The sequence below is a fragment of the Bombina bombina genome, chromosome 5, assembly GCF_027579735.1.
Source record: "Bombina bombina isolate aBomBom1 chromosome 5, aBomBom1.pri, whole genome shotgun sequence".
Classification (NCBI taxonomy): domain Eukaryota; kingdom Metazoa; phylum Chordata; class Amphibia; order Anura; family Bombinatoridae; genus Bombina; species Bombina bombina.
Window position 1 is genome coordinate 875,979,445 of NC_069503.1, and position 24,867 is coordinate 876,004,311.

At 41.5% G+C, this 24,867-nt stretch overlaps 1 protein-coding gene across 1 annotated transcript in view; it reads right to left on the reverse strand.

Moving 5' to 3' along the window:
• PRKDC (protein kinase, DNA-activated, catalytic subunit) overlaps positions 1-24,867 on the reverse strand; it is a 2,064,551-nt gene that overhangs the window by 341,766 nt on the left and 1,697,918 nt on the right. The window contains 1 exon segment of the mRNA XM_053715028.1: positions 10,889-11,063. Within this exon segment, the coding sequence (XP_053571003.1) occupies positions 10,889-11,063 (175 nt within the window).

The following is a 24,867-nucleotide window of genomic DNA, read 5'->3' on the forward strand; positions in this document are numbered from 1 at the left end:
TACAATAAAGACATCACTTTTTACCTGCACATACCCTGTGGCTGCAATTTGTCCCAATACAAGGTAACTTTCATTGTTTATCAGAGTCTTTTCGTTTGGATGCCGGAGGAGTGGATCCTTACCTTTCATGGTGGCAGGCCTGAGCAAATGATCACACAGCGGCAAGAGTGGTGAGACTAACCAGCTTTACCTTAGTTCCAGTCTACACTCTGAAATTTGTGTTTACTTGTACCTTACTCATCACCACACCCGCACGCTGTACGATTCTACCCTCAGTTTGTTACAAGTGATTACTTCCACTGACTACACGCTACACTGATTACGGTCTTGTTCAGAGCACCTGTTACTAGCTACATGATATCTACTTAGTATCAGCTATTGTACTTTATTTGCTTGGAATCAGTGGTTTACTTACAAAGTGCAGCATCTGCATCTGTTTGTGTTTTTGGTGTATTTATAGGCATTTTGAGGTTTGGGAAACTTTGCCCCTCCTGGTAGGAATGTATATCCCATACGTCACTAGCTCATGGACTCTTGCTAATTACATGAAAGAAATGTCACAATAAAGGGAAGATTAACCCCTAGTCTCAACATACATAATGTGCCTGCCCACTGCCAAAGAAAATCCTGTATAAAGGATCTTAAAAATGTCCCCATCTACTGCATATGACATATTCTTCTGAAGTGCAAGTCTTCAAGAGCTAGAAGACAAAAGCACTTACCTGCAGTCTAGCTGTCCGGCAGGAAGACAGCTCACAAGGCATGAAAGGACACATACACCTTACAGAGACCTGTAGAAAAAGAAAGAACAGAATAACCAACCCTGGCTTACTGTACCATGGGCAGCAATGTGTTAGGAAACAAAGCAAGGACTACCTCACAACTTCCTAACTGCTTAAAAGCCAGCACTACTCTACAGAGATTGACGTGGACTTAGCCAAACCCAAATAGTTGCAGGGAAAAGTAATTCATTTCTTCAGAAACCAAACTTCACCTCCTCCATTGACAGAGGCGAAGAGAATGACTGGGGATTATGGGTAGGGGAGTGACACTTAACAGCTTTGCTGTGATGTTCTTTGCCTCCTCCTGCTGGCCAGAAGTGATAATCCCACTAGTAATTGAATGACGTTGTGGACTCTCCATATGTTAGGAAAGAAAACTCAGTTCTAGTTTAACTCAAAATCAGCTTTTTGTTATGCTTCTAGTTACTACATAAACTGGTGCTTATAACAGCTATAACTGCAGACAAGGACAACTTTAACTGCTATGAAACTGCATCTCCCAGCAAAATACTGCTCATGTAAACCCAAAACATAAAACAGAGTTTCCCAACTCTAGCAAATGTGGGCATTCACGTGGAGTTCATCACAACCAATAATAACAAAGGGCTGGCGGTGGGGCAAAAATGCACCTTTACAGCCGTACCCTTAATTCTACTCACATTACAAGTTGGAAGTAAATGCAATTGCAGATTGTGCTTTGGTAAACACTGCTTCTGAAAAACAGGTGTTAACCATAGCCTAAACCTAAAAAAGTGACACAAAAAGCATAAAAAAACAGAATTTATGTTTACCTGATAAATTTCTTTCTCCAACGGTGTGTCCGGTCCACGGCGTCATCCTTACTTGTGGGATATTCTCTTCCCCAACAGGAAATGGCAAAGAGCCCAGCAAAGCTGGTCACATGATCCCTCCTAGGCTCCGCCTACCCCAGTCATTCGACCGACGTTAAGGAGGAATATTTGCATAGGAGAAACCATATGGTACCGTGGTGACTGTAGTTAAAGAAAATAAAATATCAGACCTGATTAAAAAAACCAGGGCGGGCCGTGGACCGGACACACCGTTGGAGAAAGAAATTTATCAGGTAAACATAAATTCTGTTTTCTCCAACATAGGTGTGTCCGGTCCACGGCGTCATCCTTACTTGTGGGAACCAATACCAAAGCTTTAGGACACGGATGAAGGGAGGGAGCAAATCAGGTCACCTAAATGGAAGGCACCACGGCTTGCAAAACCTTTCTCCCAAAAATAGCCTCAGAAGAAGCAAAAGTATCAAACTTGTAAAATTTGGTAAAAGTGTGCAGTGAAGACCAAGTCGCTGCCCTACATATCTGATCAACAGAAGCCTCGTTCTTGAAGGCCCATGTGGAAGCCACAGCCCTAGTGGAATGAGCTGTGATTCTTTCGGGAGGCTGCCGTCCGGCAGTCTCGTAAGCCAATCTGATGATGCTTTTAATCCAAAAAGAGAGAGAGGTAGAAGTTGCTTTTTGACCTCTCCTTTTACCTGAATAAACAACAAACAAGGAAGATGTTTGTCTAAAATCCTTTGTAGCATCTAAATAGAATTTTAGAGCGCGAACAACATCCAAATTGTGCAACAAACGTTCCTTCTTTGAAACTGGTTTTGGACACAGAGAAGGTACGATAATCTCCTGGTTAATGTTTTTGTTAGAAACAACTTTTGGAAGAAAACCAGGTTTAGTACGTAAAAACCACCTTATCTGCATGGAACACCAGATAAGGAGGAGAACACTGCAGAGCAGATAATTCTGAGACTCTTCTAGCAGAAGAAATCGCAAACTAAAAACAAAACTTTCCAAGATAATAACTTAATATCAACGGAATGTAAGGGTTCAAACGGAACCCCCTGAAGAACTGAAAGAACTAAATTGAGACTCCAAGGAGGAGTCAAAGGTTTGTAAACAGGCTTGATTCTAACCAGAGCCTGAACAAAGGCTTTGAACATCTGGCACAGCTGCCAGCTTTTTGTGAAGTAATACCGACAAGGCAGAAATCTGTCCCTTCAGGGAACTTGCAGATAATCCTTTTTCCAATCCTTCTTGAAGGAAGGATAGAATCCTAGGAATCTTAACCTTGTCCCAAGGGAATCCTTTAGATTCACACCAACAGATATATTTTTTCCAAATTTTGTGGTAAATCTTTCTAGTCACAGGCTTTCTGGCCTGAACAAGAGTATCGATCACAGAATCTGAGAATCCTCGCTTCGATAAAATCAAGCGTTCAATCTCCAAGCAGTCAGCTGGAGTGAAACCAGATTCGGATGTTCGAACGGACCCTGAACAAGAAGGTCTCGTCTCAAAGGTAGCTTCCAAGGTGGAGCCGATGACATATTCACCAGATCTGCATACCAAGTCCTGCGTGGCCACGCAGGAGCTATCAAGATCACCGACGCCCTCTCCTGCTTGATCCTGGCTATCAGCCTGGGGATGAGAGGAAATGGCGGGAACACATAAGCTAGTTTGAAGGTCCAAGGTGCTACTAGTGCATCCACTAGAGCCGCCTTGGGATCCCTGGATCTGGCCCCGTAGCAAGGAACTTTGAAGTTCTGACGAGAGGCCATCAGATCCATGTCTGGAATGCCCCACAGGTGAGTGACTTGGGCAAAGATTTCCGGATGGAGTTCCCACTCCCCCGGATGCAATGTCTGACGACTCAGAAAATCCGCTTCCCAATTTTCCACTCCTGGGATGTGGATAGCAGACAGGTGGTAGGAGTGAGACTCCGCCCAAAGAATAATTTTGGTTACTTCTTCCATCGCTAGGGAACTCCTTGTTCCCCCTGATGGTTGATGTACGCAACAGTCGTCATGTTGTCTGATTGAAACCGTATGAACCTGGTCCTCGCAAGCTGGGGCCAGGCCTGGAGCGCATTGAATATCGCTCTCAGTTCCAGAATATTTATCGGTAGAAGAGATTCTTCCCGAGACCAAAGACCCTGAGCTTTCAGGGATCCCCAGACCGCGCCCCAGCCTATCAGACTGGCGTCGGTCGTGACAATGACCCACTCTGGTCTGTGGAACATCATCCCTTGAGACAGATTGTCCAGGGACAGCCACCAACGGAGTGAGTCTCTGGTCCTCTGATTTACTTGTATCTTCGGAGACAAGTCTGTATAGTCCCCATTCCACTGACTGAGCATGCACAGTTGTAATGGTCTTAGATGAATGCGCGCAAAAGGAACTATGTCCATCGCCGCCACCATCAACCCGATCACTTCCATGCACTGAGCTATGGAAGGAAGAGGAACGGAATGAAGTATCCGACAAGAGTCCAGAAGCTTTGTTTTTCTGGCCTCTGTTAGAAAGATCCTCATTTCTAAGGAGTCTATAATTGTTCCCAAGAAGGGAACCCTTGTTGACGGGGATAGAGAACTCTTTTCCACGTTCACTTTCCAGCCGTGAGATCTGAGAAAGGCCAGGACAATGTCCGTGTGAGCCTTTGCTTGAGGAAGGGACGACGCTTGAATCAGAATGTCGTCCAGGTAAGGTACTACTGCAATGCCCCTTGGTCTTAGCACCGCTAGAAGGGACCCTAGTACCTTTGTGAAAATCCTTGGAGCAGTGGCTAATCCGAAAGGAAGCGCCACGAACTGGTAATGTTTGTCCAGGAATGCAAACCTTAGGAACCGATGATGTTCCTTGTGGATAGGAATATGTAGATACGCATCCTTTAAATCCACCGTGGTCATAAATTGACCTTCCTGGATGGAAGGAAGGATAGTTCGAATGGTTTCCATCTTGAACGATGGGACCTTGAGAAATTTGTTTAAGATCTTGAGATCTAGGATTGGTCTGAACGTTCCCTCTTTTTTGGGAACTATGAACAGATTGGAGTAGAACCCCATCCCTTGTTCTCTTAATGGAACAGGATGAATCACTCCCATTTTTAACAGGTCTTCTACACAATGTAAGAACGCCTGTCTTTTTATGTGGTCTGAAGACAACTGCGACTTGTGGAACCTCCCCTTTGGGGGAAGTCCCTTGAATTCCAGAAGATAACCCTGGGAGACTATTTCTAGCGCCCAAGGATCCAGAACATCTCTTGCCCAAGCCTGAGCGAAGAGAGAGAGTCTGCCCCCCACCAGATCCGGTCCCGGATCGGGGGCCAATATTTCATGCTGTCTTGGTAGCAGTGGCAGGTTTCTTGGCCTGCTTTCCCTTGTTCCAGCCTTGCATTGGTCTCCAAGCTGGCTTGGCCTGAGAAGTATTACCCTCTTGCTTAGAGGACGTAGCACCTTGGGCTGGTCCGTTTTTACGAAAGGGACGAAAATTAGGTCTATTTTTTGCCTTGAAGGGCCGATCCTGAGGAAGGGCGTGGCCCTTACCCCAGTGATATCAGAGATAATCTCTTTCAAGTCAGGACCAAACAGCGTTTTCCCCTTGAAAGGAATGTTAAGTAGCTTGTTCTTGGAAGACGCATCAGCCGACCAAGATTTCAACCAAAGCGCTCTGCGCGCCACAATAGCAAACCCAGAGTTCTTAGCCGCTAACTTAGCCAATTGCAAAGAGGCGTCTAGAGTGAAAGAATTAGCCAATTTGAGAGCATTGATTCTGTCCATAATCTCCTCATAAGGAGGAGAGTCACTATCGAGCACCTTAAGCAGTTCATCAAACCAGAAATATGCGGCTGTAGTGACAGGGACAATGCATGAAATGGGTTGTAGAAGGTAACCCTGCTGAACAAACATCTTTTTAAGCAAACCTTCTAATTTTTTATCCATAGGATCTTTGAAAGCACAACTATCCTCTATGGGAATAGTGGTGCGTTTGTTTAAAGTAGAAACCGCTCCCTCGACCTTGGGGACTGACTGCCATAAGTCCTTTCTGGGGTCGACCATAGGAAACAATTTTTTAAATATGGGGGGAGGGACGAAAGGAATACCGGGCCTTTCCCATTCTTTATTAACAATGTCCGCCACCCCGCTTGGGTATAGGAAAAGCTTCTGGGAGCCCCGGCACCTCTAGGAACTTGTCCATTTTACATAGTTTCTCTGGGATGACTAAATTTTCACAATCATCCAGAGTGGATAATACCTCCTTAAGCAAAATGCGGAGATGTTCCAATTTAAATTTAAATGTAATCACATCAGATTCAGCCTGCTGAGAAATGTTCCCTAAATCAGTAATTTCTCCCTCAGACAAAACCTCCCTGGCCCCCTCAGATTGGGTTAGGGGCCCTTCAGAGATATTAATATCAGCGTCGTCATGCTCTTCAGTAACTAAAACAGAGCAGCCACGCTTACGCTGACAAGGGTTCATTTTGGCTAAAATGTTTTTGACAGAATTATCCATTACAGCCGTTAATTGTTGCATAGTAAGGAGTATTGGCGCGCTAGATGTACTAGGGGCCTCCTGAGTGGGCAAGACTCGTGTAGACGAAGGAGGGAATGATGCAGTACCATGCTTACTCCCCTCACTTGAGGAATCATCTTGGGCATCATTGTCATTATCACATAAATCACATTTATTTAAATGAATAGGAATTCTGGCTTCCCCACATTCAGAACACAGTCTATCTGGTAGTTCAGACATGTTAAACAGGCATAAACTTGATCAGAAAGTACAAAAAACGTTTTAAAATAAAACCGTTACTGTCACTTTAAATTTTAAACTGAACACACTTTATTACTGCAATTGCGAAAAAACATGAAGGAATTGTTCAAAATTCACCAAATTTTCACCACAGCGTCTTAAAGCCTTGAAAATATTGCACACCAATTTTGGAAGCTTTAACCCTTAAAATAACGGAACCGGAGCCGTTTTAAGCTTTAAACCCCTTTACAGTCCCTGGTATCTGCTTTGCTGAGACCCAACCAAACCCCAAAGGGGAATACGATACCAAATGACGCCTTCAGAAGTCTTTTATAAGTATCAGAGCTCCTCTCACATGCGACTGCATGCCATGCCTCTCAAAAACAAGTGCGCAACACCGGCGCGAAAATGAGACTCTGCCTATGCTTTGGGAAAGCCCCTAAAGAATAAGGTGTCTAAAACAGTGCCTGCCGATATTATTAAATCAAAATACCCAGAATAAATGATTCCTCAAGGCTAAATAAGTGTTAATATCAATCGATTTAGCCCAAAAAAAGTCTACAGTTTAAATAAGCCCTTGTGAAGCCCTTATTTACAATCGTAATAAACATGGCTTACCGGATCCCATAGGGAAAATGACAGCTTCCAGCATTACATCGTCTTGTTAGAATGTGTCATACCTCAAGCAGCAAGAGACTGCAAACTGTTCCCCCAACTGAAGTTAATTGCTCTCAACAGTCCTGTGTGGAACAGCCATGGATTTTAGTTACGGTTGCTAAAATCATTTTCCTCATACAAACAGAACTCTTCATCTCTTTTCTGTTTCTGAGTAAATAGTACGTACCAGCACTATTTGAAAATAACAAACTCTTGATTGAATAATGAAAAACTACAGTTAAACACTAAAAAACTCTAAGCCATCTCCGTGGAGATGTTGCCTGTACAACGGCAAAGAGAATGACTGGGGTAGGCGGAGCCTAGGAGGGATCATGTGACCAGCTTTGCTGGGCTCTTTGCCATTTCCTGTTGGGGAAGAGAATATCCCACAAGTAAGGATGACGCCGTGGACCGGACACACCTATGTTGGAGAAATACAATGTACAGTATAGTAACACTCATATAAGCACTGTCTAATAAAAATTATTTAAATAATAATATTGCACAAAGACATTATAAGGTGTCAAAGTTAGGAGATGTCAGGTGTTAGAACCCCCCCCCAAACGCTGAGTGTGCTTTTACATAGGGATACTTTGAAACTTTACTAACATATATATCTCTTCAAATATATATTGTATACATATATATTTATGTGTTTATATGTATATACATACAAATATACACATATAAACACAAATATATATGTATACATTCATATACATACATATTGCTGTGTTGTTGTGATCAGGGTTACACGAGCTGTCGGCACAAAAACGAGGCTCCATTCAAGTCTAGGGGGGGAAAAATCATCCGTGACCATGTGCGCTTTTGAGCGCAGGGATGCGATTGCAAGGGAGCGATATAAAACTGTGTGGCGATTACGGGTTCACGGAAGCGAAAATATGCGATCAACTTGTAATCTAGCCCAAAGTCTCTAACCATCAATTAATTTTGTCTGGACAAAGTCAAGTGGTGCTCTCAGTGACAGTGGCAAGTTCACATAATAGAGCCAATTTTTCCTCCATTGAAAAAAACTATATAAGAAATGTAATCATAATCCTCTTTTAATTATCAGTCTAATATTAACTTTGATAAGACTATATAAATAAACATTGGGTAGGTTTTGAAAAAAAGATTCCATTTTGAAAACTATTGGAAGATTGCTCTAAATTTATTTTTAAATGAGCACAAACACTTAAAGGAACAGTCAACACCATAATTTGTGTTGTTTAACCTCTTAAGACATATGACGGACTTTTTCCGTCATAAAACAATTGAGCAAACTGAAAGCTGTGTCCTTAAAGGGTTAAAAAGAAAGATAATCCCTTTATTACCCATTCCCTAGTTTTGCATAACCAACACTGTTATAGAAATACACTTTTTACCTCTGTGATTATCTTGTATATAAGCCTCTGCAAACTGCCCCCTTATTTCAGTTCTTCTGACAGACTTGCATTTTAGCCAATCAGTGCTCACTCCAGGGTAACTTCACGTGCATGAGCGCAATGTTATCTATATGAAACACAAGAACTAATGCCCTCTAGTGGTCAAAATGCATTCAGATTAGAGGCAGTCTTCAAGGTCTAAGAAATTAGCATATGAACCTCCTAGAATTAATTTTCAACTAAGAATACCAAGAGAACAAAGCAAAATTGGTGATAAAAGTAAATTGAAAAGTTGTTTAAGATTACATTCCCTATTTAAATCATGAAAGTTTTTTTGGACTTGACTGTCCCTTTAAGAACAAATTGGTACCTCAATAAAATGGGAGAAACATTTTGCTTAGTAACAATTTAGAGAAATAAAAATAATTTTGTTCTGTCAAGTGATTGTAGTTTTAAGGGACATGAAACCCATTTTTTTCCTTTCATGATTCAGATAGAGAATACAATTGTAAAAAAGTTTCCAAATAAAGGGACAGTCAAGTCCAAAAAAAAACTTTCATGATTTAAATAGGGCATGTAATTTTAAACAACTTTCCAATTTACTTTTATCACCAATTTTGCTTTGTTCTCTTGGTATTCTTAGTTGACATCTAAACCTAGGAGGTTCATATGGCTAATTTCTTAGACCATGAAGGCCCCCTCTGCATTTGACAGTTTTTCACCACTAAAGGGTGTTAGTCCATGTGTTTCATATAGATAACATTGAGCTCATGCACGTGAGTTAACTGAGGAGTGAGCACTGATTGGCTAAAATGCATGTCTGTCAAAAGAACTGAAGTAAGGGGCAGCCTGCAGAGGCTTAGATACAAGGTAATTACAGAGGTAAAAAGTGTATTATTATAACTGTTGGTTATGAAAAACTGGGGAATGGGTAATTAAGGGATTATCTATCTTTTAAAACAACAATAATTCTGGTGTTGACTGTACCTTTAAAGGGACACTGTACTCAAAAAAATTCTTTTGTGATTCACATAGAGCATGCATTTTTAAGCAACTTTCTAATTTACTCCTTTTATCAAATTTTCTTCATTCTCTTGGTATGTTTATTTGAAAAGCAAGAATGTAAGTTTAGATGCCGGCCCATTTTTGGTGAACAACCTGGGTTGTCGTTGCTGATTGGTCAGCACCAATAAACAAGTGCTGTCCATGGTACTGAAGCAAACATTTGTTGGCTCCTTAGCTGAGATGCCTTCTTTTTCAAATAAAGATAGCAAGACAACGAATTAAAATTGATAATAGAAGTAAATTAGAAAGTTGCTTAAAATTGCATGCTCTATCTGAATCATGAAAGAAAAGATTTGGGTTCAGTGTCCCTTTAACTTCTATTATCTTTGTTGAAGAGAGTGCTGCCATCTAGTGCTCTTGCTAATGTATAACATTGTTGCAAAACTGCTGCTGTATAGTGATTCAGACACATGCACACGCCTGAATTTACCACCCTGCTTTTCAACAAAGGATAACAAGAAAACAAAGATAATTTAATAAAAGTAAATTGGAAAGTTGTTAAAAAATTGTATGTTCTATCTAAATCATTAAATAATTATTTGGGGTTTTATGTCCCTTTAAGAAAGAATGTATCTTCAAAAGTGGACACACTAAATTTAATGCAATTTTTGGATCATGGTAGGACTTTCAGGTATGAGTAACATGAGAAACATTACGCTCAATGTGTTAGCAACAGTGTAATAATAAAATGTTCTGTTTGTTTAACTTTTGCATAGGTGTCAAACACAGTTAAAGTGAGTTCCAGTGCAACACTGATGAGCCAATGAGAAGAGGAATATGCGTACAGCCACCTAGTAATGCTTTGTTGCACCTGTTTACACAAGTAGGCTTTTTAAGAAGGAAGGAAATTTGATAAAAGGAATAAAGTGAAAAGTTACTTAAAAACTGCATGCTATAGCTTTACCATGAAAGTTTATTTTTGACTTTCCTGTTCTTTTTGAAATGAGGATTTGTAGTGCTATTTCACAATTGGAAAATAGCTGAAGAGCAGAACTGAGCCACACATATATTATATATCTATATTGCCATTATAGATTCATATCTGAGAGAGTGTAATTCTCCAGGACACATGAAAGTGGCTGAAGTGTGGATAGGCAGCCCTAGGGTATAAAGTAAGTTTTCCTCTATATACCAAGCACTCATCTTATTGAATCCCGCAGTGCATTCTCTAATGCCTCAATTGCTGAACAGAAGCTGCTATAATGTACATTGTGCACATTGCTGGATAGCTCTGGCCCTTGTAAAAGACAACTTTTCTGACTGGAGAGAAGATAAAATCATAAAACTAACACACTCCAAATAGTTAGAACCTAACATGAGGCCTAAAGAATTATTTATCCTATTTCAAGTGAGAGTGGAACTTTATACCCCAAATGATGTTGTAGCAGAAATACGAGGAAAAGAGGAAAAAAGGTAACAGTAGGTAGCAACACTTCATCTAAATTTACCTGTCGAGTTCATTTTTCTAAGATGTGCATCACAAAAATCCACCAAAGTCATATATGACTTTACGACCCCATTGATGTCAATGCTGTCTGCTGAAAGAGACTGCTCTTCTTCTGTAGCCTTCTTAACAGCTGATGTTAAGCATCGGAGAGCCTTTCGATAAAGTCCAGCTGCCACCTGAAATTAAGCAAGTATGTATTTATATGGCATCCAATATGATTAAGGTAAGTGTGCAAGTACAAAAAAATTATGTTCTAACAAACGAAGGATGCACAATAATAACTGAGTTTGGAGGTTTCCATCCAACGACTTCTGCCTAACTTATTTAGCTATATTTATATAATTTTGAATTAAGTTTATTTAAGTAATAGCAGGGGTGAATTATGGCCTAGGCCAATAAGGCCTGTTGCCTAGGGCGGCAGATTTTTTTTTTTGGGGGTGGGCGCCCTATCGACTCTCTAAAAGCCAGCACACTGTACAGTGAGCAATAAAGTGCAGGCTTTTACAGAGAAGACAAGGCACGTGCGCTGATTAAGGTCGCTCTTCACAGGCATTGCTTTTTTAAACCATTGCTTCATTTGAGCCGCCGGGCATTTTTGCAGTCGAAGAGTTCTTGGTGAGAAACTTTCCCGGGGATATGCTTACAAGGTGAGGTTGGAGGAGAAGACCTGGTGCCGATATGCTGCCTCCCCTTTGTCAGCTGTGGTGGGTCTGCGAGCGCAGTGCATATTGCAGGTCTTAGTAACTAACAGACTGGATGTGTCTGTGCACTGCTTAGATCAGCTTGTGATGTCTAATCATAAACTCTCAGCGCTAATGTATGTTAGCTACTAATAGCTAGCTTTCTCTGCATTCATGAACCCACAGAGTAAATAGTAAATGGACACTTAAAAAGTTTCATTGCTTGAATAATGGTAATTACTGTATGTTGTTGCATGTGAAGGGCAGTGCTTGTTTCAAAGTGTATTCTTCTTTCCCTCCCTTCCTCTCTCTCTTCTTTCCCTTTCTCCCTCCCTCCCTAAACTGACTTCCTTATTTCTTTCCCTCCCTCCCTTCTTTCTCTCCCTTCTTTCCCTCAACTCCCTCCCTTGCTCCCTTCTTTCACTCCTTTCTTTCCCTCCCCCCCTTTTCTTCTCTCTCTCTTTCTCCCGTCTTTCCTTTCCCTCCCTTTTCTCCCCTCCCCTTCTTTTCTCTCCCTTCTCTCAGGGAGAAATTGGTATGAGATGCATGCAAATCAACCCACCTGTATGCAAGTGTTTTGCTAGCCCATTTTCTTTTGAATTGTTATAAAAAAACAAAACAAACAAAAAAAAAGTAAATTTATGCTTACCTGATAAATTAATTTCTTCTATGGTAAGACGAGTTCACAGATTCATTCTTTACTTGTGGGATATTATCCTCCTGCTAACAGGAAGTGGCAAAGAGCACCACAGCAGAGCTGTCTACATAGCTCCTCCCTTAGCTCCACCCCCCCAGTCATTCGACCGAATGTACAGGAAGGAAAAGGAGAAACTACAAGGTGCAGAGGTGACTGAAGTGTAAATCAAAAAAATATAATCTGTCTTAAAATGACAGGGCGGGCCGTGGACTCGTCTTACCATAGCAGAAATTAATTTATCAGGTAAGCATAAATTTACTTTTCTTCTATAAAGGTAAGACGAGTCCACGGATTCATCCTTTACTTGTGGGATACAATACCAAAGCTACAGGACACGGATGAACGGGAGGGACAAGACAGATGGTTAAACAGAAGCACCACTGCTTGAAGAACCTTTTTCCCAAAAATAGCCACCGAAGAAGCAAAGGTATCAAATTTGTAAAATTTGGAAAAGGTATGAAGCGAAGACCAAGTCGCAGCCTTACAAATCTGTTCAACAGAAGCATAATTTTTAAAAGCCCATGTGGAAGCCACCGCTCTAGTAGAGTGAGCTGTAATTCTTTCAGGAGGCTGCTGTCCAGCAGTCTCGTATGCCAAACGGATGATGCTTTTCAGCCAAAAGGCAAGAGAGGTAGCCGTAGCTTTTTGACCTCTACGTTTTCCAGAATAGACAACAAACAAAGAAGATGTTTGACGGAAATCTTTGGTCGCTTACAAGTAAAACTTTAAAACACGAACCACGTCCCAGTTGTGCAATAGACGCTCCTTCTTGGAGGAAGGATTAGGACACAGAGAAGGAACAACAATTTCCTGATTAATATTCTTATTAGTAACAACCTTAGGAAGGAATCCAGCTTTGGTACGCAAAACCACCTTATTGCATGGAAAACAAGATAAGGCGAGTCGCATTGCAATGCAGATAGTTCAGAAACTCTTCGAGCTGAAGGGATAGCAACTAAAAACAGAACTTTCCAAGATAGAAGCTTAATATCTATGGAATGCATAGGTTCAAACGGAACCCCTTGAAGAACCTTAAGAACTAAATTCAAACTCCATGGCGGAGCAACAGGTTTAAACACAGGCTTGATTCTAACTAAAGCCTGACAGAACGACTGAACGTCTGGAACATCTGCCAGACGTTTGTGCAGTAGAATTGATAAAGCAGATATCTGTCCCTTTAAGGAACTAGCTGATAGCCCCTTCTCCAATCCTTCTTGGAGAAAGGACAAAATCCTAGGAATCCTGATCTTACTCCATGAGTAGCCTTTGGATTCGCACCAATAAAGATATTTACGCCATATCTTGTGATAAATTTTCCTGGTGACAGGCTTTCGAGCCTGAATCAAGGTATCTATGACCGACTCAGAGAACCTCCGCTTGGAGAAGATCAAGCGTTCAATCTCCAAGCAGTCAGTCGCAGAGAAACTAGATTTGGATGCTGGAACGGACCTTGAATCAGAAGGTCCTGTCTCAGTGGCAGAGACCATGGTGGAAGAGATGACATGTCCACCAGGTCTGCATACCAAGTCCTGCGTAGCCACGCAGGTGCTATCAAAATCACAGAAGCTCTCTCCTGTTTGATTCTGGCAATCAAACGAGGAAGGAGAGGAAATGGTGGAAACACATAAGCCAGGTTGAACGACCAGGGTTACTGCTAGAGCATCTATCAGTACTGCCTGAGGATCCCTTGACCTGGACCCGCATCGAGGAAGTTTGGCATTCTGACAAGACGCCATCAGATCCAATTCTGGTGTGCCCCATTGCTGAATCAATTGAGCAAACACCTCCGGATGGAGCGCCCACTCACCTGGATAAAAAGTCTGACGACTTAGAAAATCTGCTTCCCAGTTCTCCACTCCTGGGATATAGATTGCTGAGAGATGGCAAGAGTGAGTCTCTGCCCATTGAATTATTTTGGTAACCTCTATCATCGCTAGAGAACTCTTTGTTCCCCCCTGATGATTGATATATGCTACAGTCGTGATATTGTTTGACTGGAATCTTATGAATCTGGCCGACGCCAGCTGAGGCCACGCCTGAAGCGCGTTGAATATCGCTCTCAGTTCTAGAATATTTATTGGGAGGAGAGTCTCCTCCTGAGTCCACAATCTCTGTGCTTTCAGGGAATTCCAGACTGCACCCCAGCCCAATAGGCTGGCATCCGTCGTCACTATGACCCACGCTGGCCTGCGGAAACACATTCCCTTGGACAGATGATCCTGTGACAACCACCAAAGAAGAGAGTCTCTGGTCTCTTGGTCCAGATGTATCAGAGGAGATAAAGCTGCATAATCCCCATTCCACTGTTTGAGCATGCAAAGTTGCAGTGGTCTGAGATGCAAGCGAGCAAACGGAACTATGTCCATTGCCGCTACCATTAAGCCGATTACCTCCATACACTGAGCCACTGACGGGCGAGGAATGGAATGAAGAGCTCGGCAGATGGATAAAATTTTTGATTTCCTGACCTCCGTCAGAAAAAGTTTCATGTCCACCGAATCTATCAGAGTTCCCAGGAAAGTGAAAGGGATAAGTGAACTCTTTTGTACGTTCACCTTCCACCCGTGAGATCTTAGAAAAGCCACCACTATGTCCATGTGAGACTTGGCTAGTTGGAAAGTTGACGCCTGGATTAAGGCAAACCTTAGGTACCGATAATGATGTTTGTGAATCGGTATGTGAAGGTAGGCATCCTTTAAGTCCACTGTGGTCATATATTGACCCTCTTGGATCATGGGTAGGATGGTCCGAATGGTTTCCATCTTGAACGATGGAACCCTTAGGAATTTGTTTAAGATTTTTAAGTCTAAGATTGGTCTGAAGGTTCCCTCTTTTTTGGGAACCACAAACAGATTTGAGTAAAACCCCTGCCCTTGTTCCGTTTGCGGAACTGGGTGGATCACTCCCATCACTAAGAGGTCTTGTACACATTGTAGAAATGCCTCTTTCTTTACTAGGTTTGTTGATAACCTTGACAGATGAAACCTCCCTTGTGGAGGAGAAGTTTTGAAATCCAGAAGGTATCCCTGAGATATAATCTCCAACGTCCAGGGATCCTGTACATCTCTTGCCCAAGCCTGGGCGAAGAGAGAAAGTCTGCCCCCCACTAGATCCGTCTCCGGAAAGGGGGCCCTGTCTTCATGCTGTCTTAGGGGCGGAAGTAGGTTTTCTGGCCTGCTTGCCCTTGTTCCATGACTGGTTGCCTTTCCAACCCTGTCTGTAACGAGCAGTAGTTCCTTCCTGTTTTGGAGCGGAGGAAGTTGATGCTGCTCCTGCCTTGAAGTTACGAAAGGCACGAAAATTAGACTGTTTGGCCTTTGATTTGGCCCTGTCCTGAGGAAGGGTGTGGCCCTTACCTCCCGTAATGTCAGCAATAATTTCCTTCAAGCCGGGCCCGAATAAGGTCTGCCCTTTGAAAGGAATGTTCAGTAGTTTAGACTTAGAAGTTACATCTGCTGACCAGGATTTAAGCCATAGCGCCCTGCGCGCCTGTATGGCGAATCCGGAATTCTTAGCCGTAAGTTTGGTTAAATGCACTACGGCATCCGAAACAAACGCATTAGCCAGCTTAAGCGTTCTAACTTTGCTCAAAGTCTCATCCAATGGTGCTGTGCGAATCGCCTCTTCCAGAGACTCAAACCAGAATGCCGCTGCAGCAGTGACAGGCGCAATGCATGCAAGAGGCTGTAATATAAAACCTTGTTGAACAAACATTTTCTTAAGGTAACCCTCTAATTTTTTATCCATTGGATCTGAGAAAGCACAGCTATCCTCCACCGGGATAGTGGTACGCTTGGCTAAAGTAGAAACTGCTCCCTCCACCTTAGGGACCGTCTGCCATAAGTCTCGTGTGGTAGCGTCTATAGGGAACATTTTTCTAAATATCGGAGGAGGGGAAAAAGGCACACCGGGTCTATCCCACTCCTTACTAATAATTTCTGTAAGCCTTTTTGGTATAGGAAAAACATCAGTACACACCGGTACCGCATATTATCTATCCAGCCTACATAATTTCTCTGGGATTGCCACCGTGTCACAATCATTCAGAGCCGCTAACACCTCCCCTAGCAACACGCGGAGGTTCTCAAGCTTAAATTTAAAATTTGAAATTTCTGAATCCGGTCTCCCCGAATCAGAACCGTCATTGACAGAATGAAGCTCTCCGTCCTGAAGCTCTCCGTCCTCATGTTCTGCAAAATGTGACGCAGTATCAGACATGGCTCTCGTGTCATCGGCGCGCTCTGTCCTTAACCCAGAGCTATCGCGCTTGCCTCTTAACTCGGGCATATTGTATAATACTTCTTTCATAACATTAGCCATATCATGTAAAGTGATTTGTAAGGGCCTTGATGTACTTGGCGCCTCAATCTCCCGCACCTCCCGAGCGGGAGACGAAGGTACTGACACGTGAGGAGAGTTAGACGGCATAACTTCCCCCTCGTTGTCTGGTGATAATTTCTTTATCGGTACAGATTGACTTTTATTCAAAGTAACATCAATACAATTGGTACACATATTTCTATTGGGCTCCACATCGGCTTTTGAACATAATGAACACGCAGATTCCTCTGTATCAGACATGTTTAAACAGACTAGCAATGAAGCTAGCAAGCTTGGAAATTACTTTCAATAAGTTTACAAGCAATATAAAAAACGCTGCAGCGCTTTTAAAAACACAGTTGAATAACAAAGAAAACTAATTTAGTTATAGTCAACAATTCTTAACGGTAAATGTATTAATTAGCAGAGGATTGCACCCATTAGCAAAAGGATGATTAACCCCTCAATACCCAAAAACGGATATCAAATTAAGATTTAACGCTTTTATCACAGTCAAACACACTGTCACAGGTCTGCTGTGACTGATTACCTCCCTCAAAAACGAATTTTGAAGACCCCTGAGCTCTCTAGAGACGTCCTGGATCAAGGAGGAAGAAGCAGGAAGACTGTGCCAGAATTTTAACTGCGCAACAAGGCGCTAAAAAAAGGTCCCTCCCACTCATATTACAACAGTGGGAGACCTGATATAACGGTTTCTATGCAGAAAAATACGTTAGCCATGTGGAAAAAAATCATGCCCAAAATGATTTATCACCAAAGTACCTCACAAAACGAATAACATGCCAGTAAACGTTTTAAAAACAAACTTTTTCAATGTCATGCAAAGTTATCACTAAGCCTGCTACCAGTCGCTTCCACTGCAGATAAGGCTTAAACATTATTTCAGTATTAACAGTATTTTCTCAGTCAAATTCTAGTCCCTAGAAAATAACTCGACTGCGCATACATTTATCAGCCTGATACCAGTCGCTACTACTGCATTTAAGGCTGTACTTACATCATATGGGTAACAGCAGTGTTTTCTTAGTCAATTCCATTCCCAGAAAATAATGTACTGCACATACCTCATTTGCGGGGGACCCCGCATGCTATTCCCCTTTTCTGAAGTTACCCTACTCCTCAGAATGTCGAGAACAGCCAGCGGATCTTAGTTACGTCTGCTAAGATCATAGAAAACACAGGCAGATTCTTCTCCAAATACTGCCTGAGATACAAAAAACAGCACACTCCGGTGCCATTTTAAAATAACAAACTTTTGATTGAAGAATAATTAAGTAAAAACTCCAACTCCTCTCGCGACCTCCTTCTTTGTTGAGGGTTGCAAGAGAATGACTGGGTATGACATGTGAGGGGAGGAGCTATATAGCAGCTCTGCTTGGGTGATCCTCTTGCAACTTCTTGTTGGGAAGGAGAATATATCCCATAAGTAATGGATGACCCGTGGACTGAACACACTTAACAAGAGAAACAGATATTTTGCAGGATTATGGGTACTCACAAAAGTAGCAGCATTCCAATCTGCCTGTTGAGGTGTTGCACAGCACAGCAAACAATGTTTTGCAGAGTACACACTATATTTAATAGCAAATAAAGACAAACTCGCACAGATATTCAAACCCACACATTCTCTAACTCACACACATACTCTCACAGACAATCTAACACACTAACACACACTCTCTCTCACACACAAAGACACTAATGCTCTCACAGACATTCTCTCTCAAACTCAAATACACTCAACTGTTTCACACACAGACACTGACAAACATAAAGACAGACACTCTCACACACACATTGGCACTTACACACAAAGACACCCCTCCACACTCAGACACACTCTCAGACAACGACACACACATGCAAGAGAGAAATAACTGTAGGCATATGCAGTATGTTGCAAATGCACAATTTCACCTTTTTGGCTGTGGCTGTTTTCCACCAAACCCTGACATTTAGATGTCCTGGTCTGACTCGGGTTAAAACCCTGACAAACAAATGAAAACCTGAACTTTAAATACCTCTATTTCCTTTGGGAGTTAAAGTCCATAAAATTGAGTTTTTTTTTTTTTTTAGCAGATTATCCCTTTTAGATCAGTAGTATCTATTACTGATATGGCTGCTGCTTCTTTCTTTTGGTTTAATAATCTTTTTGGGCAGTTTACGGGTGATTCTGCTAATGAAGATTTTAACCCTTTCCTGCAAATGTGCTTATGCTTTTATTAAGTATCATGTTAAAGCATGTCTTTGGCAGTACTTTCTATGGCTTTTTGTTTAAGTATTGGTCTGCTTATATGGTTTCTGAACCCAGACATTTATCTCTTTTTAGGGAAAGATGTTATTTGGTTCTGGTTTGGATTCTATTATCTCTATTATGTGATGGAAAGTAAAGGAGCTCAGGAACAGAAGTCCAGGGGTCAATTTAAATCTCTCATTTATTTTCCTGAGAACAGGGAAGAAATCAGATTCCTTCTCTATGAAGTTGGATCTTCTTGTTCTGTCTGGAAGCCAAGTTCTAACTGTAACATGTCTGAGCAGTCCAACGTGTCTACTCCCTTATCTCAGTTTGCATGAAGGTGTGGCTCTTGTTCCAAAGATTCTGGTTGGGTGCAGGTTAAGCTTATTTCTGGAATTTTGGTTTCAGTCTATTCTGGATCCCTGGGTTTTCAATATAGTCTCCCAAGGTTAATTAATAGGTTTTAGAATGTTTTGAGAATTCCTGTGAAGGCTCAGGCCTTTTCTAATCAGTTTTCTATCTAGAATTTATGCAAGTGATTGGTCCTGTTTCTTTGTTGGAACAGACAATGGGGTTTTATTCTAACCTCTTCTTTATTCCTTTGTAGGAAGGAACATTCAGACCAGTTCTGGGTCTAAAGGCTATGAACTAATCTTTCAGAGTTTTAGTCTTCTAAATAGTGACTATTTGGATTTCTTCTGCCTTTTATTTTGCAAGCTCAGTCTATGTCCATAATAGTTTTATGGGATCTTTATCTTCATGTTCCTATTCTCTAGGAACATCACCAGTTTCCTAGGTTTGTCTTTATGGTCTGTTGCTCTATCAGTTGGTCTGGGCTAATCTACCAAAATATTTTCCTAGACAATGGCTACCCTTTGTCTAAAATCAGAATTCAAAGTTTTGCAATGTTTCCTTTTCTGGACAATGTTTTGGTTCAAATTGTTGTTGTTTCTTTAGCATCATGCTTTAGCAAATATAATATTTTCCCAAAGCGTTTGATGGTTTCTCTGACTAAGATTGTTGTTCATCAGAATCATTTTCCATGAATCTTTCCTTGACAGTTTTAAGGAGTATGAAGCCAGTTTCCACCTGTTTAAACCTATTTGCTTATTTTCCCTTAGTTGCTCTTTGAATGGAGATGTTAGGTTGCATGCTTGTGGCTTTGGATGCTATTCCTTTCGCTTGATTTCTCATGAAGCCTCTTGCTTCGGAAGTGATGTAGGAGTTTTACTCTGCTATTTCTAGGATTCATCTAGATTTTAGATAGAGACTGTTTTGGTGGCTGTATTAGCTTATTTCACAGGGGGCTTCTTTTGTCCTACTGGATCTGTATTCTTTACAGATGCAAGTCTTCAGGATGGGGGCTGTTCTGGGGGTCTCAGAGAGTGCAAGGTTTTTTTTTTGGTTTCCTTGGGGGCGGGGTTTTCTTTTAATATTTTTGAACTCCATTAGAGTTGGCCTCTGTTAAAAAGGGAGTCTTATCTCCGATTTCCATTTGACTATGTTCTTTCCTGGGCAAAAGTCAATTGTTTTATAATTTATACTGTTCATATTCCTGGAGTGTACAACTGGAAAACAGTTTTTCTCAGTTGTTAGTATTGGCATATAGGAGAGAAGTCTCTTCATCTTGACATCTTCTATCAGATAGTGAATCTTTAGTGTCTCCCAGAGATAGTCCTTATGGTCCTTTTTTCATTCTTTGTCTTTCAAGGTAAAGTATGAGGTCCATGGTTCATCAAACTATGTTTGTAATTGCTTAGATAGTTCCTTGGTTATATCGACTAACTTATGTTTTTTCCACCTCTGGTTTTTCTTCTAGGGTGATTGCCTAATCAGTCTAGAGACAGTGTCTCTGTTTCTTTTTGCTCCAATTTGGTATCACAGTTTTTGGTATGCAAATATAGTTCAGACATCCTGTTGCTATTTTTGGGACTTTTCCATTGCATTTCAGATTGGTCTTAAAGTGATGGTAAACTCTTTTATTTTTAAATGACATATTTACATTTTTAATGTTATTTAATGTCAAACCGCATTATTACTTTTTAATTTTCAAATGTAAATTATCACTATTATTAGTCTTATTATGTTCTCATGTTTGCAACGCAGCTCCCCGCCTCGCTCCGCCCCTCTTACATGTTCCTAACGAAACTTTCTATTTACTCCTCTCTCCTCCCTCTGCTTACGTCATCTGTAGTGCTCGTTCACGAAAGTGAACGCATGCGCATTTGTTTCCCTGACGTTCTGGAAGTAGAGAGTGCCGTGTGAAAAATGACATAAGACGCATGCGTGAAATAGAGCGTGCACGCGCAAAGTCTTATCCGGATTTCAATGCTTTTAATTGGTTGGTAGTATAGTCGGGAATGATCGTAATTGCGCATGCGCTAAAAATTATATTGCGAACAGCCTGTCTAGCGACTGGAGATATGATTGGGCACAGGCAGTAGAGATCAATGTGACGTCACGGTGGGCGGGCGATTTTACGGAACGGAGACATTTCATGTTTAGATGGAAATTGCACAGGACATTAATATAGAGTATGACTATCCAGATTACAAATTGAAACGATACTGAGTTTACCATCCCTTTAAGGTCTGGTTTATATACAGGTCTTAAATTTCTAAATCTGGTGGCATGGAGATTGAACGAATAGTTTTTAATCAGAGAGGGTTCTGAATCTGTTATTGAGACTCTGATAAAGGTTTGTGAGCCTCTATTCAGGAAGTTTTATTATAAGGTTTAGAGGACCTTTATTTCTTGATGTGAGGTTCATGTTTTTTTCCTGGCTTTCTTTTAGGATTCCTAGTTTTTTTTTTGCCTGATAGTTTTGACATGGGTTTATCCACCAGTTATTATTATTATTATCAGGTATTTTAAGAGCGCCAACAGATTCAGCAGCGCTATAAACATAGGCATAAACATAGTATACAAGATAACATTTATAGGGAACAAATGGGTAAAGGGCTCTGCCAAGAGTTGCACAGTTGTAGCCAGCTTTTATAAAGGTGATCTGCAAACAGCTGGGCTCATAGGCTTACATGCTAAGGGGGTTCAAGGGGATAGCAATGGAGTTAGGAAAGTTTAGTGTAGATTGTATGCATCACTGAACAGTAGAGTCTTTAGGGAGCGCTTGAAGCTTTCAAAACTAGGAGAGAGACTTGTGGAGCGAGCCAGAGAGTTCCACAAGATGGGAGCCAGTCTGGAGAAGTCCTGTAAATGGGAATGTGAGGAGGTAACAAGAGAGGAGAGTAGGAGGTCGTGAGCAGAACAAAATGGACAGGTGGGAGAGTATCTGGAGACAAGGTCTGAGATTTAAGGGTAGCAGGCCAGTTAAGGGCTTTGAATGTCAGAGTTAGAATTTTGTGTTTAATCCTGGAGGCAAGAAGTCAGTGAAGGGATTGGCAGAAAGGTGTAGCAAATGAAGAGCGACATGCAAGGAAGATGAGCCTGGCAGAGACATTCATTATGGATTGTAAAGGAGCTAGGCAGCAGCTAGGGAGACTAGGGAGGATGGAGTTGCAATAGTAGAGTCAATAAAAGATGAGTGGATTCAAATCTTAGTTGTGTTGTGCAAGGAAATGTCTAATATTAGAGATGTTTTTAAAGTGGAAGCGGCAGGCTTTAGCTAAGGACTGAATGTGAGGAGTGAAAGATCTGAGTCAAGTGTGACCCCAAGACATTGGGCATGCAGGGTAGGGGTAATGATGGAGTTAGACAGTAATAGAGAAATGGGGGGTGGAGATTTTGGAAGAAGGGGGAAAATAAGGAGCTCAGTTTTGGAGAGATTTAGCTTAAGGTAGTGAGAGGGCATCCAGGATGAGATATGAGAAAGACAGTTAGTGACGCAGGTTAGCAAGGAAGGAGATAGGTCTGGTGCAGAGATATAGATGTGGGTGTCACCAGCATACAAATTATATTGAAACCCGTGGGACATTATTAAGGAATCTAATGATGACGTGTAGATTGAGAAGAGAAGGTGAACGAGGACAGAGCCTTGCGGTACCCCAAGAGAAAGTGGTAACGGAGCAGAGAATGTCCCAGAGAAGGCTACACTAAAGGTATGGTTAGACAGGTAGGAAGAGAACCACGAGAGAGCTGTGCCGCAAATGCAGAAGGATTGGAGGGTTTGGAGCAAAAGAGGGTGTTCAACAGTATCAAAAGCTGCAGACAGATCAAGGAGGATGAGCAGAGAGAGGTGACCTATTCGATTTTGCTCTAAGTAGGTTGTTGGTAATATTAATGATTGCTGTCTTTGTGGAGTGATGGGGTGAAATCCAGATTGCAGTGGGTCAAGGAGTGAGTTTCATCTTGAGAAAGGCCTGCACAAGGCTGAAACTAGTTTAAATTGATTAGCTGCTGCTGGACTGTTTTCCTTTTGGAGCACAAACACTTTGTTACAAGGATCTACAAGGAGCAAAAAAATCTAATTACAACATTCTGATTGAATTCCTTTCAGGCACTAGTTTAACAGTGCTAGAGACTCCAAGACTGCAAAAAGTAAAAAATACTGCTTAAAGAAAACTATTGTGTCTTTCTGGAATGACCCCTTAGCTGTGATTACAGATCGGATCACCTACACAATTAGGGACCAGAAGAAAAAACCTGCTAATACAGTAACCTTTCAGTCCTAAGGAGATTCTGACTGCATAAAGGAACCTGGGGAAAGAGGTAATAGAAAACACAGACACCAAGCTGCATACAGAAGAGTTTAAAGTGTTGGATGCTAACACACAGTGCAAGTATAAACACATAATAAATGTGGCATTTCCGTGAGCCTTCAGAGCAGAAGGTGCGAGCCATATCTTTTTGCGATCCTCCAAATAAGGATCAATAATAACATTACTTATTTGTGGCTACAGCCCCATTAAAACTACAGAGGGAAAACCCCCTTTTTTAGTCTCACATGTTTTTAAGAGTGCACACTCTATATTGTTATCCTATATGAATTGTGATTTTATGATTGTATTTTAGCAAGTAGTGTTAGTGTCAATTATTCCATATTTACCTTTAGCTGATATTTATTAACGCTCACTCTGTAAGGTTTTTTTTAGTTGTTTTTTTAGTTTAAGGAGTGAGTTTAATGTAAGGAAATGGGATAGATGTGCATATACATCCAAAACGAGAAGGCAGCACCCGGGAGAGATCCAGCAGACTCATTTTTGTACTCTGCTTTTTGGATGCTTTATTAAACTTTTGTCTTTTAATATATGAGAGTTTGCTGAGTCTGCTGGATCTTTCCCGGGTGCTGCCTTCTCATTTTGGATGTGTTTTATGTTTGAGCGTTGATGGAGCGCTTCAGTGCAGGGCAAGCACCGGTGATATCATCCTGAGACCGTTCCCCGTGGCGTATAGTTGCGGAAAGTCAGTGTGAAGACGGCTGTGGTTTCAGAACAGGCTGTGTACTGCTGCGGAGGAGATACCTCTTTGAGTGCTGCTCTTTGTTTCTTGGTAGATGTGCATATACTAGCTTTTGACGCTTTGAGGCAAGATGGAGTAGGGAAATAGGGCGGTAGTTAAATGGGGAGGTTGGATTGAGAGAAGGTCTTTTTGAGGATAGGTGTGACAAATGCCTGTTTTAGAGATGAGAGAAATATACCGGTGCTGAGGGAGAGGTTGAAGATGTTTGTAAGTATAGGGGTAAGGGTAGAAGAGAGGGAGGGGAGTAGCTGTGAGGGGATGGGGTCAAGGGGAAAGGTAGTGAGGTGAGAGGACAGTATAAGGGCAGAAATATCCTCCTCAGTAACAGGGTCGAAAAAGCTAAATTTATGGCTATGTGGATTTTGGATGATTGCAAGCTTTTGAGGAGGTGGGGGACTGGTAGTATGTTGAAAGCTGATTTTGGTTTTGAAGGGTCAGAATTTAGGTCTTTCAATTCTTTCCCTTTCGAAGATTGTAATCTTTCAGATATTCATAGCTTTGGCTAGAATCAAGTCTATTATTAACCAATTTTCTCCTATTTTGAGTCTTATTTTGGTTTCGATGGATTTTCAGGCTTCTATTTTTGAGAGTGTGCTTTAGGTTTTGTTTCT